General features: G+C 26.5%; 1 protein-coding gene and 1 pseudogene across 1 annotated transcript; both read right to left on the bottom strand.

Annotated features, from left to right (window-relative positions):
• Positions 1-285: 285 nt before the first annotated feature.
• LOC145836922 (keratin, type II cytoskeletal 8-like) lies at positions 286-4,299 on the bottom strand. Its single transcript, XM_082944694.1, has 8 exons — positions 4,136-4,299; positions 3,109-3,304; positions 2,698-2,795; positions 2,476-2,536; positions 2,047-2,142; positions 1,505-1,681; positions 1,079-1,204; positions 286-540 (listed from the first exon to the last, which is right to left on the bottom strand). The coding sequence occupies exons 1-8, from the start codon at positions 4,297-4,299 to the stop codon at positions 286-288; spliced, it is 1,173 nt and encodes a 390-aa protein (XP_082800820.1).
• Positions 4,300-6,678: 2,379 nt separating this feature from the next.
• Positions 6,679-7,812, bottom strand: LOC145836921 (NPC intracellular cholesterol transporter 2 pseudogene; annotated as a pseudogene).
• Positions 7,813-19,090: the final 11,278 nt, after the last annotated feature.

The following is a 19,090-nucleotide window of genomic DNA, read 5'->3' as shown; positions in this document are numbered from 1 at the left end:
TTTGTTGAACAGAATTAATACCAAGTTTGACATAACAGCGTTTATTCAAAAAACAATAAAGAAAGTTTATAACATTACAAAACAAACAGCATAATAGATAAAAAGTTATTCAATAATACTAGTTACAAGAAATATTTTTGTTACTTGAAATTAAAGTATAATTACATGATTTACAATTTGAATGTGTAACAAAAAGCTTTTTATATATAAAGAACTTCAGGCTCAATCAAATATATAAAAAATAAAATATTTTTTTTGAAAACCATGTTAAAAACTAACATCAAACTAGCCGCCAACAATTTTCGTATCAACAGTTAAGTTTACTTGCTTCGAAGCAACCAATTTGCTGTAAATTTCTATTTCCTGGTCCAGCCCCAACTTGACCACCATCAGGTCCTGGTACTGCTTCAGGTACCCGCCCACGTCCTGTTTGGTGTCCCTCAGTTTCCTCCTCAAGTCTTCTATTTCGCCCTCGATTTCTTCAGACGCCGCCGCCAACTTATATTCTAGCTCCGCTCTGATCTCTTCCAAATACGCTGTCTGTTTTCGATTTTTGTTTTTAGTTTCAAGTTTGATGAAAATTTACTTTGTTTCCGGATTAAGGATATAAGTGTCATAAATTTTAAAAATAATGAATTTTAGAAAGAACCAAAAATTTAGCAGTCAATGTTTATAAGTAGTTATGAAAAAAAAACATTAAGTCTACGAAACAAAAACAAAACAAAAGAAATGTTTAACCGTGGGTTTTACTTTTTATAAAAAAAAGGTTTAATCTACTGACAATCGAGAAATGTTTTTATATTTGCTTAAGTTTGGCTATTTAAACAAAAATATTTTTTTTTTATAAAGTCAAACATGTAAGTTTAATGCTTAATAGTTAAATGAAAATGTTCCAAAAGTAACTACAAAAAAAACACTTAAAATGCACAAAAGTTACTGAATTATGTTATAAACTTAAAATTTTAAAACTTTTACGAGAAAATCTTACCGGTAATTACATTAAAGAATTTGAAATGACCAAGTCTAGCTTGAAAAACTTCTTTTTTTTTTTTTGATTATTTTCTAAACAATTTTTCACCTGTCTCTTCAGCGGGTTGACTTGGTAACTGATGCCGTCCAAGTGGCGGATGTTCTCAACCTTTTCCTTCTTCGCTTCCAGCATGTTTTTCTGGGCGAACGCTATCTGGGTGTTGAGTGCGTCGAGCTGTGTGCAAAGTACTAATGTAAGTATTAAATATCTGTTGTTAGTTGTTTGAATTAATAAAAAATCTCAATTTAGTCAAGTTAGTCACTTGAATACTTTGTAAAACACAAAAAATTATGGAGTGAAGCATTCTTTTGCGAATAAATCGTTAAATCGAAGAGTTTTTAAATGTAAAATTATATACTTTTTTTTTAATGTTTATTTATACTGAAACATATAAAGTATCTGATTATTTATAGTTTTAAAGGTTTACAATCACCAATAACAATTAATATACAAATTTATTAAAAAAAAACGTACCTTTCCTTTGTAATATCCAACTAGTTCGCCGGTGGATTTCGTGCTCAGCTCCACAAACTGGCTCCTCGATTCAGCGACAAGACCGCTGACGTCAGGGTTTGCGATCGAACCCACCTTTATGACATCATACAGGTCGTTCCGGCCGGCGCTGACGACTTTCGACAGGTTTTCGATGTTCTAAAATGTAAATTAGTGCGAGTTTGATTTTCGCAATCCTTCTAAAGCTTTTTTGTAGTAAGTTTAAATTTTTTTAATCGTCAAACGCGTATGAACATTATTTTACTCTGTCAAATGAATTTACAACTTTATTTAAAAGGTACAAAGTTAGTTTACAGTAAAACAAATAAATATTTGCAAAGATTTTATTCAACTGATGATCTCGTTTGGTTTAGTTCAAATTAGTAAAACATTGTATCGTTAATAAAATTTAAAATTAAGAATTTTAGTAAAACAAATATAACAATTATAGTTAATATAAAATGTTTTAATCGCGCATAAAAGCTTCTGCTTTTAAAACTTTATCAACTTGTTTTAAAACTTACAGCTTTGTGAACAGTGTTTTCGAGAACAAGTTGTTTTTCCAGAACGTAAACTTTAGCCTTGAGCTCCTCATTGTCTACTGATAAATTGTCAATTTCCTAAAAAAATAAAGTATTTATGCAGAACGGCTTAATTGTAAGTGAAATACATAAAACGCTAACAATGGTAGTAAGACTTTAAATAAACTTACTTCCAACATAAAAGAAAAGTATTGAAAATATAATGAGCAATGTAAAACATTTTGCTATGTTTCATCTTAAACGTTTACTGCGTAGCTTTTCAAAGCTATTAGTTGTTTTGTTCGTTATTACTAATCGATAGTTGTTGATGACGTATTTAAACACGTCATAACATTAGCCAATACGTCTAACTTAGTTTTAGCATACTTGGAAATAACAGCAAAAATATGTTTAAGAAATAAAATTGATTACCTTTCTTAATATTTTTATGTCATTGGAAAGGACATCTTTTTTATCCGTGACGTTTCCAATTCTTTAAAATGTAATAATATAGTTATTTTTTTTTTTTTACGTAGAATATAAATTAAAAAAGACAAACTTCACATAAAAATATTGAAATAATTTTTCCATAGCCCAATGTGTTTACAACCTTAAAAAACTAACAAAAAGCTTACAATAAGTTAAAATAGTAACTTTGTTAATGTGTTTCCAAGATCTTGTTTTATGTTCAAGTGCTCTATCGCTAGCTGCTTGTTGAGAACTACCCTTTTGTCAACCTCGGAAGCTAGTTTCTGAATTAAAAAATATTTAGTTATCAAAGTTAGTTTGTTTTAAGTTTTCTATTTATTAGGGTGAAAAGACTGTAAACTTTGTACTTAAACTTTACTTTAGTGGTTGTTTCAGTTTGATCTGAAATACCTTAATTTTATAAAAAAATATTTAACAAATCCAAAACTTCATGCGGCTTTCATCGATGGTCTTCATAGACAATTAAGTTCATTTAAAATTTTGTATTTTTAAACTTGAAAATTTATAAGTATTAAACAAACCATAAATTATATGTTACTGAAAAACAATTAAAATCAGCAAAAAAAGTCTTCTAACCTTCATGTGGCTTTCGAAGATGGCTTTGACGTCAACTTTCGGTTCCGACTGCTTGTATTTCTTCCACAGTACGGCGTTCTCCGTCCTCAGCGACTCCACCGTGTGCTCCAGTTCGTGAACGTTCGTAACGTAGTCGGCCAGGTCGTTGTTTAGCGCCCTCATCTGTTCAGTTTCGCTCTTCCTACGCGTCCTCTCCCTTTGGAAAGATGGAGCAATAAATTTTCCATGAAACACTTTGTTTTTGGTGATAAAATTTTAAAGTTTTGAGATTTCTACACTTTAGAAAGCATTTAATTTTTCATGAAAAAAAAACTATAGTAAGAACTTGAAAGTTCTGAGTAAAAGGATTTTCTAGTTAGCAGTTTATTAATTAATTTTTGACTAAACTATTCAAATGACGGAATATTTAATTTTCAAAAAACACTTTGTTCTTAATATCAGAACTTTAAATTTTTTGATTAAATATGCTTTTAAATAGCTAGTACGTTTGTTTTTTAATTCTTATTTAAGTTGTTAAGAGCAATGAATAAAAGTTAAAATACTTTATTTAAGTTTTGTTTAGTCGTAAGGACAAAAATTTTTTTAGTATCAAAGTTTAAATATCGTTGCAAATAAAAATCTTGTTATTTTCTGTACAATAATAGATAAGATTATTTTGTAAACAGTAAAATAACCTAAAATTATTTGTTACAACAAATCAATTTACGTACATTTTTAGTAAAACTTAATATAAAAAAGATAAAATTAAACTTTTGATTTAAAACAAGTTAATTTTCGAAAAGAACTCAAACCTCAACAAACTTTGCATTTTCAAAAATGATACAAAAAATAATCATTTTGAAAATCCACACGCTAAAAAAATCATAACAGCTTTTCGAGTGCAAAAAGCTTTCGTAAAGTTATGATTTTTCTGTTCATGCACAAACATAAAAACGATAACTTTACAAAAGCCTTTTTATAAAGCCGCTACGATTTTTATTGCATGCTCACAAGTTGTTGAGAGACGAAAAGTTCACCGAAAATTAACCTTGCCGGTAAAGCAATCAAAAGGCTGTAGCTTTTTACAAAAACTTGCTTGGCAAAGTTTGCGTCCCTGGAGGGTCTCCTGCTGGAGGAGGAGGACTTTCTCCTTTGCACTACGGACGTGGAGCTCACGATGTCGACAACAGCATCGTGATCATTAACTGACATTTTAACTTTTAACTACAGCTGTTTCGTGTCATACTGGTTAGACTTGTACAAACGAGGTGTTAGTGAGAGCTTAGATGGTCTTTTTATTAGCATAAGTGTTTATGTAGTGAAAGTATTAAAAGAGGGTATTTTTGTTTTTTTTTAATTTCATTGACTAAAAAACAGTAACATGTTTAAAAATAGCTATAAAGTTTTCACTTGGGAAGTACTCTATGCTAGCTAATAGAAGCAAAAATCTTTTTTTATAAATATTTTATACAGTTTAAGTTGGTTTTAAAACGATACAAGTAAAACAAAGTTCCAAAATAAAATAAAAAAATAGTATGTATGTACAACGTTTCCAAACTATTGAAAACTTGTTTAGCTAAAATCAAATTTTTAAATTAGTGTTTAATAGTTTATTTATTTTGATTTATTTATAGTCACTAAGTTATTTTGCTTTAAAAGCATATTAAATAAAACCAAAAACTGAATTAATTGGAAAACAACTCGAGTGACTGTTAAACAAAAACTATCTGCATTTTTTTTTGATTAGTTTATTAATTACTTGTAAAGCTTTTCTAAAACAATAACAATCAGTAATCAACTTATTTTTATAACCTTTTCATTATATTTTTTTTTATTTTTTTAAAAGTTCACAATACTTTAAGATAAATTTGACTAGTTTATAGATTTTATTACAGCTTGAAAACATTTTTTATTGTTATATCTTTGAAAGCATGTAAAAAACTAATTAATTAGCTAAAGAACGCAAAGTTTGGAAAATCAATATGCTTTTTAATTTCATTATTTTAGTAACTGTTTTTCTCATAGATTTATAAAACATCTTGGTTTTACAGTATTAAATTTCAATGCTCATTCAAAAAATTTAATTGAATTGAAGACTACTAACAGTTAGTAAAAATTGAGTCTTTGAACGTATAAAAAAGTCTCTCTCAAAAAGTAGTAAACACATTGTTTGTTTACAAAAAATAAAAAAAGTACTTAAGCTTACGACAAAACATACGGCCATACTTAAAAGTTGTCTAAACTAAAGTATAGGAAGAACATAACGTTTTTGTTCAATAACTATATGACCATTTGTTTATATAATCTAACAAAAACAATCTCAACTTCTTCAAAACAAACTACTAATTGTTACTCAGCAAATAAGACTCTTAACTTTATTTAAAAAAAATAAAGTTATAATATATACACTTAAAGAAAAGAGTATATTAAATTTCATATAGGAGCACAGCTTATTACGTGTTAGAACTAATACAAACTTTAAATCTACGTATTTCTATTAAAACTAATTACTAATTACTTTTATGTTACTCATACGTTTGTAATATGAAATAAAAAAACTAAAGCAACTAAAATTACTGAATAAGATACGCTGGCTTAAAAATATATTTATAAAATTTCATCTTAATAAAACAACTGTTTAACTAAATGTAGTGTACTTACCATTAAAATAATAACAATTGCTCAAACATTATGAAATACTTTAAGCAAAATTTATTTTAGTTTTTATTGTTTTTGTTTATTCTATAATCAATAGATATTAAAAATAGATATCTATAATAGAATTAATTCTATCAAACCTAAAACAAACTTTCTCTTAACTTTAATTTTTACACATAAATACTCTTTTAATTTTTCTATTTATAGTTAAGATTATAGAGTTTCGTATCTAGCTGACATTATAAATACATTTTTAAAGTTTACTTCTTGCTTTCAAAATATCAAAACTTTTGTACAAATATATTTAAAAGGTGTTATATACTCACAAGTTGATAGATTTTTTATTCGTTTATGTTTATCAAAACTAACATATAGGTTAACCTTTTTATAGTTAAAAAATAGGGTATCTTAATTTTAAGTAGCTTTTTTGAAATATTTAAGGTAATTCAAAATAATTAAAAAAATATATAGCATTGCTAAATATACTTCTTCTGTAATAACTAGTTGAAAAATGATATTAAAGCGTATAAATTTCGTATTAAGTCATTAAGCTTTTTTTTTTAAGTTTTTTGTTTTCTGAAATTTGTTATATTCGTTTGAAAATGATTGCACGTTTTTAAATGAGTTAAAATTAAAAGTATTTTTATGAAACTAAAATTTTAAGTAATAGGTTACCTCATTAAAATTAAATTCATTAACCACTCAATCAAAAAGATAAAGTTGTAGATTAAACTTTGATCTTAATGTGATAGACTGTGTCAAATACTTTAAATCGTCAAAAATAATGTAAATTAGCAGTAATAGTTATGTTAAAAAGCGTATTTATGAAAAGTTAAAAGAGTCTTTTATTGAGACAAACATACTATTTATTTTCGAGGATAAATCATACTAAAGAAGTTTTTTCAGTTTCAAATATTTTATTAAACAAAAAATTTAGTCGACGACCTTTATTGGAATTTCGAAACAGAAAATATTGTTTCCGCCAGATGGAGCATCGTTCAAAGCCCACTCGACTATCACTTCTATATCAGGGTAAGCCCCTAATATTGGAAGGGTCGCCTCGTACAAGTAGACCTGGTTGGGTTTCAGGGGGCAAGTGAGACCGCTCTCACACGCGTTTCTTTCGGGGAGCGGAAACTCTACGGGGACCCCTGAAAAATTTTTTATTTACTTTAAAAGTTTAAAGATCACTTGAAGTTAAATGATTATGACAAAATATTTACTTTGTCAGTTTTTTAAAAGTTGATCCCTGAAACTTTTGTTAGTAAAGTTGAATTTTATGAGCAAAAAGATTGTTGGATTTTGTAAGTTGTTTTTTAAACCAATGCTCTCTAGTTACATTAAAAAATAAATTTCAATTCAAAAAATATAATAATTCAAATTCTTAAATTTAAGAAAAATTCTTCATATGTATTTTTGAGTCGATTTTCATTTGTTCTTAAATTTTTAAAAATCATAAACAGTAGACATTTCAAGAAAACACTAGATTACGACATTGTTATTAACTTTAAAAATCAATTTCTATGACAAATACGTTTAAACTCATTAGAAATAAACGAAGTGTTAGATCTTGTACTTATACTTTAGCAACTTAACTAGAAACTTTATATTATATTATTTATACTATATGTATGTACAGTAAAACAAATTAATACAAAGCTGCACACTTAAGGAAGCTATTTTCAAACAACTACAAAGAATGTTCACATCAAGCTTTTAAAAAAAAGCTTAAAACTTGCAAAAATTTATTCATTAAAAAAAATCTAAAACAAAACTAGTTATTTTTGTACTGAAAAGTTATAAAAAGCAAGCAAAGTTCAAATTACCCGCTACAATTCCGTGGACGTCAGCAACCGCGTTATCGGCGCTTTGCGAAGTTGTGAAGTTGACGGTCACGGTGTAGTTGTTGCCTTTGCGCACCTGACAGGGTATCTTGGTGCACTCGCTCACACTGATCGAGTTTATGGCGCCGACTGGTGACGCGTTCTTGCAGTTCTTGTACACGATTTGGCCGTTGCATGACCACGCGAGGGTGGTAGTAAGCAGGAAAATAACTAAATTGTTCATATTTTTAAATGTTTCTAAATTTGGTAATTGTGAACAAATAATACATATATCAAAACTATCGAAAAATTGAGGAAAAAGAATAACATTTCAATATACACTTTAATTAACCAAAAAAAAAGAACTTTCTATTTAAAAAATAGAAGATTAGAACTAAGTGATTTTTAACTTCTTTTTCTAATAATTGAAAGCTCTTCCATAGAAACTCAAACAATAAAAAAGTTCACTCAATTGGTGTTTTTTTAATTTGAACAAAATTTGAGCCATAGTAAGTTTTAAAGAAGCTTGTTTTCTTTTCGTAGTTTGGTACGTAAACTTTAATTTAAACACAAACAAAAAATATTTTAAGCTTACAATGAAACATGATTACAAAATAAGTTAACAAAAAAAAACATAGCATTTAATAAACGTTATTAGTAAAAATTTGTACAAAAAAAAGCTTCTTTAAACTTAACACTAAAAAATCAATTGGTGTTCTTTTATTTTTTATATTTCAGACAAAATTCTAGTTTAAGAAAATATTTTTTTTGTAGTTGGGTACGTAAACTTTAGCTCAAATACAAATTTTAGTTTAAAAAATAGTTTTAGCTCATGAACTGAAGCTTAATAACAGAATAATTTAACAAAAACAACAGAACTAAGTCATGAACGTTGTTAGTGAAAGTTTGTTTAAAAAATGATCTTCTTTACTTGACACTTTTTAGCTATTCTAACCATTGGTGAACTAGTTAGTTTCTTAAAACTTTGAACTTACAAAGCCTTTAATAAAGTGTCAGAAGTTTTACTTAACAAAACACGTGTATATTTTCTCAGACGTGGCGTGTTTTTTACTTACGTAAGTTCGTTTAAGTACAAAATATTTGTGTTTACTTAGTGTTCATTGATATGAAGCATATTATCGTTTGAAAAACATCTTACAGGGAAGTTTTACTTTTTGAAAAATTTTGTACCCGGGTGTATAACACAAAGTTTTTTATGAGTAATACTGCTTACAAGAACTTTTACTAAAATTGGTTTATTTGTATTTCTTACTGTAGGTTATATTTAACTTCATTTCTTAAACTCAGAAGTTTTTAAAAACTAAAAATGATTTTAAGAAAGTGTAAAGAAAACTATAACAAACAAGTTTTAAAGCGTTTCAAAAGTTTTTTAATAACAATGCTAAAAAAGAATCTAAATTTTAAGCTAAAAAACTGCATTTTTAGCTTAATTTGCTCAGCGAACAGACTAGAAAACATCATGCTTTATATTTGAATAATCATGCTTTGAAATAGCGGTGAGTCTGAATTTTTCAAAGTTCATTATAAAGTTACTTATCTAAAACTGTAGTTGCTTTAGTCTGTTCAAGAATAAGTAGTTTTCTCTTGAAACATTAGCTTTTTTTCAAGTTTAAAAGGTCTGAAATTAGCTTTTAAAACATTTTCAACTTCTAAGTAAACCAAATGTCTAAGTAAAACGAAAAAAATCTAAGAAATGTTAAAAGTCATTGAAATTAGTTTTGTATCGAAAATATTATTTAAAAATAGTTTAGTTTTAGTAAAATGAAGTCATCCGTTTTGATATATAGCGGAAGCATCATTTTTCTAATTTATCTTCACTTCGGTGATAGAGTTTTTTTTTTATTGTGTAAATAAATATTTAAAAAAAAATAAAATTACATAGAACTTGTGCATAAAGGTTAATTCATATCAGGGGCGTGACTAGACTTTGTTTAGTGGGGTTGCACAATTTTTTTCAACGGTAGAGTATTTTGTGCAGTATATCTTGGTAATAATTACACATCTGCCTGTTACTTAGCTTTTTAAAACTTCTCAGGTACATAAAAATGTTCACTTTTTAAACAATTTGGTAATGTCAGTAAAGCAGAATGCAAATTCTTTATAAGTAATCAAGTTTTTTTTACTTTCAGTAAAATAATTAAAATAAAATCTAAGTTTGTTTTTTATTGACTATGTAAAAATTTTTCCTATTATTGTTAAGCTAACATTAAAAATAAATATATTATACATTAGAACCTAAAAAGTATGTAAAAATCTACATTATATTTTAATTTTTTCTTAAATACAAAAACACATTCAATAATATGTAAAGAAACTACTTAGTCTAACGAATCTAATTAAGAGTATTAAGCAAAAATTTAAATTTGGAAAACAAACTATTAGCAGACATTAACAGTTATTTCACAATTTGATAAAAAAATAAACTGTAAAACTACATTTTTTTTAATGTTGTAGAAAAAAAAAATATGTGATTTGGTCAAAAGTCTTTAAAGTTAAAAATAAAACCCTTCGAGTTATTACATCGTTTAAGAATAGTTTTTTAGAACATTTTTGACTGTCTAAACTTGAATGAAATTAACTTTTTTTTTCTACAAAATAAAATTATAAAACGATGTCATTCTCGACATACTTCTATAAAAATTATGTTTATCGAACGACAAAAACATGAACTAAACTTTGCTTAATATCAAAAAACTAACATAGAAGAGATATAAAATTCTAGCAAGTATTTTGAGATAAACCACATTCAATGTTTTTAACGTTTATTCCAGTTTTTTCGGGGTTGCACAGGAAACAGGAAACCAGTCAAAACAGGCCCTTGGATTATATTACTACTAACATTTCCTACATATCAGTTTACAAAATTATTAGAACTGCATTTAAATTTCTTAACCTTACTTGTCAGGTACTTTTCCAAATAAAATCAAGAATTTTTTTTGTTGATAAGTTTAATTACGTTTTGGAAAGCTTTTTAGAAATATACAGATGAAAAATGAATATAAAGACCACATAAATTGAAAATTATGATACAGAAAAAAAAGTGTTCTTACAAGATGTTTTTTATTCCTACTCTTATTTTATTTATTTTTTGTAATCTAAAATGTGGCTGAATGTATAACATTATATTTTATTTGTTGTTTAGAAGTAAAATTTTATTGTTTTATTTATTAATAAATTTTAAAGCCTACTAGCTTTCAAAATTAACCATCTCCATAAACTTCGGCATAAATTTGTAATTAGCTATTTATATTCAAAGAAATGTTTAAAAAAAATGCTTTCAACAAACTCTAAAATAACTAGCGCTTTATTTTTGTTCCGAAGTCTTAAAAATATTTAATTAGTTTATCAGCTTTTTTATAATAATTGATAATTAAAAAAAAAACATTCCTTTAAATTAAAATTAAACAGTTTTAAATTATTGTAAAAACCTGTAAAAGGTTTTTTTGTACACCAGCTCCTTGGACTAAACTTTTTGAGCATATTTTTTGTCGTTCAAAAAACAATACTACTGATTAAAAATACATAACAGTTAGAAAAAATTATTTGAAAAGTTTGAGACACTTTACACTGCTACCATAGAATCCACTACACAACCACTAACAACGGTGAATGTGACATTCTCGGACCTGCTTTTTCCTAATAAAGACTAATTGATATTCTAGTTTATTGAACGAAAAAAATGATGCTCAAAACGTTTAATCCTAGGACCTGGTGTACGAAGAAAGTTTCGATTATCGATTCGCACACCAAAGATACCTTTTAACGTCTTGACGAATTAGGCAGACAAAGTAACGAAACGATGCTCCGTGAAATTTAAGTTTGCTAAAAAGCAATAAACATACTTTGTAATAAAATGCTAACTAAATTATATTTTTTCTTGAAAAAATCTAACGTGCGATGTATAATAATCTAATTTAAACACAAATATTTTTATCTAAAGTTATAGTACGTAATAAATTAGAGATACATCTTGTGTTAAACAATATTTTTTGTTTTTAAGTAAAATTAATAAACACTAAAGAAAAAAAGTGTATTCAATTAAACATTTAGATAAAGCTAAAAAGAAATAAACTTTAAAAAGCAACTATTAGCTTTGTTTATCTTTGTTAAATGTTAGTGATATAAAGTTATGTTTTACTACTAGTTGCTATAGATAGCTAAACTAAAGTATGGTATATTTTAATAAAATTAATTTAATTGTAAAAAATACTAATAGCATCATTTGTCTTAATAAACTTTTAAATAAGTGTAAATATTTAATGTTTTAATTTGAATCTTTATTTGTTATTTGAGCTGATATTTCCATTGTTATTTTGTAATTATTATATAAACTACACAAATGATTTAATTTAAGATAATAATAAAGTAACAGTTAATTATAAATTCAAGAAATAAAAAGTTTATTTTTATACAAAGAAATGAGTACATAAAAAATGAGTACAAAGTTTTCAAAAATTCGATTTTTTCACTTATAGAGAAGATTTTTTTAAGCATGGTAAAAAAACACTTTAATAAAAAAAATATTTAGATGTTTTAACTTAATTAGCAATTAAAATTAACTTTTACAGTCAACCAATTTTTTCAATTAATGTCGATTAATCAACTTTACTACCAAATTGTATTGTAGAAATGATTTGATTAACTTTTGTTTTTAAGCGAATTTTTAAATTTTGAACCTTACTAGTTCAGACTGGGCGGTAGAACAACAAAACATCATTTCTGTATCCAAGAAATAAATAGGCTAAGTACTTAATAAAAAAAGGATTGTTTTTAATTAAAAAAAACACATTATTAAACTCAAATGAAATTACTAAATAATTCCATATTATGAATGAAAAATATATTTAATTAATAATAATAATTGTTTTTGAATCAAATTTAAGTTTTTTTTAAATTTAATTATATTTGTATGATTTTTGGCCATGAGTAATACTTGCAACGTTAATGCCAAAGATTTTTTAAAGCCATCTTTAAGACCCCTATGTCATTAGTATACGTTAAATTGATATAAATTTCATTAAAATTTGAAATAAATATATTTGATTTCTAGAATTTTAAACTTACTTTAATTATTGACTTATATGTAAATACATAACTGTCAGGCCCTGACAAGTTTATTCTAAGTATCATGATACTTGAACCAATTTTCAAAACAAAAGTTCTGTGCTAAAGTTTAATTTAAGAACATGGGAGGGGTTAATTATTTTTTTAAATCTAATTATGTTGAGTTTTAACTAAGGTACAAGTTTATTTTTACAAATTTGTAAAATTCAAAACAACTTTTGAGATATAGCCGGTCAAATTCAGAGAGTACAACAGGTTCCCTATGTAAAGAGAAAACTAAAACACAACTCTAAAATAAACAGTTTTAAAACTAAATTTTTTATCAATCTGACACTTAAAACATAGTATAGTAATTTTGCAATATTCTAGTGGCCTAAGTTTCACAAAGTTGTGTCTTTTAGTAAAAACCAATACTCCACATAATTCTCTAAGTTTACATAAAAAATTTAATATTACTACAGATTTAGGTTTTTGGAATTATAAACCTATCTAATTAAAGCTACTAGAATGTGCCAAACAGTTTTGAAAATAGTTTAATTTTTTGGAAATCATTAACTTTTACCATACTTCAGCCAAATTTGAAGTTGTTGTCATAAAAAACAAACAGTACATAGTACTTAACAAAAATGTTTAATATATTTAATCTAGAACTAAAACTATAAACATTATAATGCCTGAGAAAAAGTTAACAATAATTTTAGGCTATATAAAACTTAAATGAGCTTATTTTTAATGATGCACTAATTATTTTTATAACATTTTAAATTCCACTTGCAGTTTTGAAGATACAATGGATAATTCAATATGGATCTCTTAACATAAGCGATATACAAAAAATCTCTTTAATTATAAAATACAAATTATTATCGAAACTTATGGTAGGGGTAGGGAGTACAGCACATTTTTTTGGTCATGTTGTAAAATCTATATGAGGAGTCTTGATTTGGATGTGTTTTGGTATCATTAAGAAGAATTAAAAAAAAAAATTGAAAAAATTTCTAAAAAACAAAATTGCACCCCAAAAAACTGATCTGGACCCCAAAAATCACATAATTTTTGATTTTTTGACTTTAATAGTAATAAAGTCACTCATACACGTCCTAGACTTATATTTTATATCTTAAACGAAAGCTAATAATTATAGGCATACACTTAATGACATTTTAACTGCTTTTGGAATATTATGACGTCATAATCACACAAAATATGTAAATTTTATCTGTAAAATGGTGCGTTTTGAAAAATTAAGAAGCATAGCTGGTTGTCTAATCTAATTAAAATAAAATATTTTAAAATAAAACTTTGTAGATATACTTACTTACGTTTAAAATTTAGGTGATGTTGTATGTATATTAATGGGATATTGATGTCATAATTCATTTAGCTATAAGTATTTAAAAATAACCTAAGAATGTTATTCAATTTGCATTACAACAACATAACAAATTACAAAAAAGTTATAATTTATTATAGGCAACATAATGTTGTATGGCATTAAACATTAAGTTAATGATTGCAAAACAAATAGAGACTAGTATAATAAAGAAATAAAGAACATTGCATAATAAAATGAACATTGCACTGTATCATTTAGTATTAACACTTAAGATTACTGCAAAATGACTGATACTTTTAAAAATACTAGTATAAAATAACTGTCAAATGATTGATAAAAATCTAACTGACTATATGTACATAATACTCATAAAAATACAAAAAACTACTTTTTAACTTTATGTAAAAGACATCTGTTCTACTATTAAATCTATTTGGACATGGTTTCTCAGTGAAAAAGTAATAGATCTTTCATTAGAAACATCACATTTCCCATCAACTTTATAATCAAGAATAGAATCTAAATGCAAGTTTAGCAAATCACGTTTAGGTGGGTGTTTCCACTTCGAATTTCTTCTGTCTTGAACTCTCATGAGGTGGTCCATCTTATAAGTCCCATCATCATTTTTACCTTCACACATAGCAATATACCATGTGTCTGATGACCCTTCACTAATTAATGTGACATAAAAATTCCCTCCCATAATATCTTCATTTTTTTATTTCTGTATATTGGGGGAAGAACCCCCTACATTTAATAATGCATCAGTGTTTGTTGGTAAAGAACATAGAGAGCACTCATCATTTCTGCAACAAGAGCACATAAGTTTAGAAGTCTTTCTTCGTGAGTATTACCATTAACTTTAAAAAGTTCAGGATTGTATAACACTTCAGATTTGTGAGACTCTCTAAAGTAAATTAACTCATTACGAACAATAACTTCATTTCGATCAGGATGAGATTTTAAAATAGAACGCAGCTCTTCCACGCTCACTACAGGCCCACCCCAACTTTTACACAGTTTGAGACGTTTCTGCACATATTGATCCCTTTTTTTCCCTTTTTCAATTTTTTCATTTATCTGTTTGAGCTTTAAATTTTTTTGATCTGCTACCCACCTTTGCTCCATCTCATTCAGAAATCTAACAACTTTATTAATTTTTTTTTCATTTAAAGTTTGAAAAGAATCGGATATAAGTTATGTACAGTCATTTCTTATCCCTTTTGCTGTGAATTGTTGGTTTCTAAACTTTGCCACTGCTGCTCGCCTTCCAAAACCAGCAAGGTGTCTTTCAGATTCCAAGTTGTTTGTTGGGTGTCCAACCAGTTCTTCATTACTTAATAGGTTGAGCTCAGTAGCGCGTGGTGGATTTGACAAACAAAAGTTTCCAAAACCATATTCTCTACCTGTTTGGCGATCAAAAACTTGAGCGGCATGGAGACACATCTTCTTAAGAATTTTACAACATATCTCAGAAGTTGGGTTTAACACTTTAATATGTGGATAATGTACAACATAGGCATCCAAAGTATTCATTATTCCATTGCTGAGATCTTCGTATAGTTTAGGAAATACTTTGAGAAGGTCTTCTTAAGAGCTAACCTCAACAAAGTGTAAAAATGGTAGTGTTACCTTGTGAGTAAAGTAAGAAAGTGCCTCAATTTCAGTCATTAGAAATTCAGAGTCAAGCAGTCGTTTGACGATTTCCACATGCTGGTTGCTTAGGTGCGTTTCATTTATAAGCATGCGAATAAACGGAAGGCTTTGCAAAATAGATGAGGCAGAATACCCAAGTTTGGTAAACCTGCGTTCGTGATAGATTGCAAGGCGATTAACTTGGTTTTCTCTGTTTAAAATGTAGTCAAAGAGATCTGCTTGATTTGTACTGTGCGCTGACTTTTCATGACTGACCAAACTTAATATTGATGAAATTGCACACTCAGTTATACTTTTTTTTCCTCGCAAAAATGGTTTAACCGATGGATTTAAAGCTTGAAGCTTTTTTTCGAAAATCTAACTTTGATTCTATTTCAGCCAATACTGTCAAGTTAGAACCATCAAAGGCCTCCACTGGATGGGATTTGCACAACAAATGAGTTGGTGGTGGAACAGTTGATTTAAAAACTTTAGAAACTTCCTCCCCAATGGTTAAGTTTTTGCTAACAGAATCTGTCATGATCGAAGTTGTATTTTGTCAAAGCTGAACAGGTTTAACTGATTCTTGGGAAGAAACAGTTAAACCAGACAAAATTTGCATATTTTGTGCAATTATGACGTCATAATATATCAAAAGCAGTTGAAATGTCATTAAAGGTATGCCTATAATTATTAGCTTTCATTTAAGATATAATATATAAGTCTAGGACATGTATGAGTGACTTTATTACTATTTAAGTCGAAAAATCAAAAATTATGTGATTTTTGGGGTCCAGATCAGTTTTTTGGGGTGCAATTTTGTTTTTTAGGAATTTTTTCAATTTTTTAAAAAAATTTTTCTTAATTAGACCAAACCACATCCAAATCAAGACTCCTCATGTGTCTAGCAAACATCACCCAAGTACTCCCTACCCCTACTTATGGACTGAAACTTTTTCATTGAATCTTCTTAGAAGCTTTCAATCAAAATCTATCACCTTTTCTTTTTTGTGAGCTATAGATCTATTCTTTCTTGCATTATCTAGACAATTATTTTCCAAAAAAAAAATTAAAAGAAATGTAAAAGTTGAAGTTTATAACCAAAAAAAAAAGTTATTTTTTGGTTTAAATTATTAAAAAAATTATTTTTGGAATTCAAAAATTCCTTCAAATAGATAAAGGAAATTATATAAAACAAGTTATACAGTAATCTTCCTTTATTATACCTACATATGTTTCTGTGTCTTAACAAATCAACACACTTCAACTGGGTTTTTAATGGAAGATTACTGTATAATTTGTTTTTATTTATATTCCAGTGAACTTGTTTCACTAGGATCTTTTGTTAGCAAACGATTAAATCTATATTTTGAACAGTTAAAAGAAATTATATTAAGATTAAACTGCGGAAGTTTTAAATAGACCACTTAATAAATATATGAGAACAAGAGGGACATGTTCAAAATCCACCTGATCAAATTCGAGAACCGCTTACCAATTAAGGGTTAGGGGTAACAGTGATAGTGAAAAATAAATAAAAAATAAATAGATAAAATGCAAAAAAAATATAAAATAAATAAATAAAGAAAATATAAAAACAAGTCGGGTGGATTTTGAACAAGGGTGGATTTTGATAGTATACCAAATAAAGATTTTAAGTTGTTTTCACCTTCAATTACGTGTTGGCTGCAGTTTTAACGTTGCTTCTGATTGACAAATGCTTTAGTTATTTTTATTTTAAGTCATATAACTTTTTTTTAGTTTTTTTTAATATATTTGGGTATGGAAAACCTAAATGTTCTCAATACCTGCTGTATTATCAATTTGCTTATTAAATTAATTAAACTTTATAACCTCATTTGAATAAGTTTGCATAATGTTATGAATGAAAACACTTTCAAAAACTTACAACTGCAGCCAAGTTTATCAAAAATTGATTACTTATATTTTAAAAATATAAAAAGTGAAAAAAAGTGTAACTAAAAATTCTTATTGAAAATAACTGGTATCTTAGTTTTATGAGTGATAGTTAAATTAATAACAAATGATTTTACCCCCAACCTTTAATGTATTAGCTTCAAGTAAAATTTTAATATTTAAAATATAGATTTTTTTGTTTTGTAATAACGCAATCTAAAGGCTGTATTTTGAAAATAAAACTAACAATTCTCACCAATAAATTGAATCTTTTAAGATTAAGGCTATAGGGGGTTTATCGTTTTTTTATTACAACAATTAAAATTAGACCTTATTTAAAAGCTATAGTTATATATAACATTATACTCTCATTTATTTAACATTATACATGTCATTGAGGAAAAAGTTATTTATTAAATTTCAGGTATCGTCAGTTGCTTAAAAATTTCCCATACAAACATATGAATTAAAAATTTATCATTACTGATTTTATCTGAATTAAAAATAAATATACTAAAAGTCTAGCATTTTTTGTCAATTAGTTTAAATTTTTGATATAAATTTCTTGAATTTATAAAAAAAATCAAGTTGTAACATTTTCAAATTCATAAAAATTAAAAAAATTATAACCCAAATAGAAAAATGTCAATATATATATATATATATTTATTAAGTAACTTGAAATAAAAGGGTTACGAAAAAACCTGGAATTTGACAATTTAGACTAAAAGACCTAGAAAAATCTGGAGTTTGATTAATTAAAAAAAATTGGAATTTTAAACAATTATTACAGGTTAAAGGGTAGAATTTTGATTTGACACAAAAGTTTATCATATAGATATGGTTATAGATTATTAAAATTAAAGATATTTATTTATTAAAAAACACATTTAAAGAAGCTTACAGTATACATTCAATGTTTTTGTACTATTTAACACAGTTTTTCACCTTAAACTTAACTTTAAACTAAAAATAGACCTAAAAGTGTGCACTTTTAAAAACCTAGAAAAAAATAACCAAAAACATTTGGCAATCATGAAATAAAATAAATTCCTTCAATAACAATGTTTATTTTTTAGTTAAGGTTAAACTGAGAAAGTCTCATAATTATTGCTTAAAAATTGTTGTAGTAGAAGATGGATTTTTAATAAAGTTTTCCTATTTAATTTGGACCTTCAATATAAAACCAATTGAGCTTGTTATCTTTGTACTGTCATATCTCTAAAACTAATTTGAATTTTACAAAACAGTAAAAAGCAACTTCTAGCTAAGTTTTAAAGATTTTTGAAATAAGATCAACATGTAAAAAAGGTGCTTACCTCCTTGTGGCCTCAAATTATTTAAAAATAAAAACTTAATTGTGTTAATAAAGCTAGTAACACATATATTTCTATATATTGGAAACCTATTACAAACAAGTTGTCTTTATTAAAACAATTGTCAGTTACTTTAATTATGCTTTTTTATGGAAGACTATCATAAATAAGTATACATTAGGTAATTTGAGAAAACATATTTATAAAAAAGTATAATAATAAAAGTATTTTAA

The sequence above is a fragment of the Thalia democratica genome, chromosome 5, assembly GCF_965202585.1.
Source record: "Thalia democratica chromosome 5, ktThaDemo2.hap1.1, whole genome shotgun sequence".
NCBI classification, from domain to species: domain Eukaryota; kingdom Metazoa; phylum Chordata; class Thaliacea; order Salpida; family Salpidae; genus Thalia; species Thalia democratica.
The sequence above is the reverse complement of the archived record's forward strand: the minus strand, read 5'-3'. Positions and strand labels throughout refer to the sequence as shown.

What these genes read in the sequence shown, in the direction of transcription:
- LOC145836922 (XM_082944694.1), bottom strand. Translation starts at nt 4,299, where the DNA reads ATGTCAGTTAATGATCACGATGCTGTTGTCGACATCGTGAGCTCCACG. An exon ending in TCTTCGAAAGCCACATGAAG is followed by an intron (nt 2,796 to 3,108) that starts GTTAGAAGACTT and finishes TTTTTAATTCAG; the next exon opens with AAACTAGCTTCCGAGGTTGA. An exon ending in AAAACACTGTTCACAAAGCT is followed by an intron (nt 1,682 to 2,046) that starts GTAAGTTTTAAA and finishes TTTACATTTTAG; the next exon opens with AACATCGAAAACCTGTCGAA.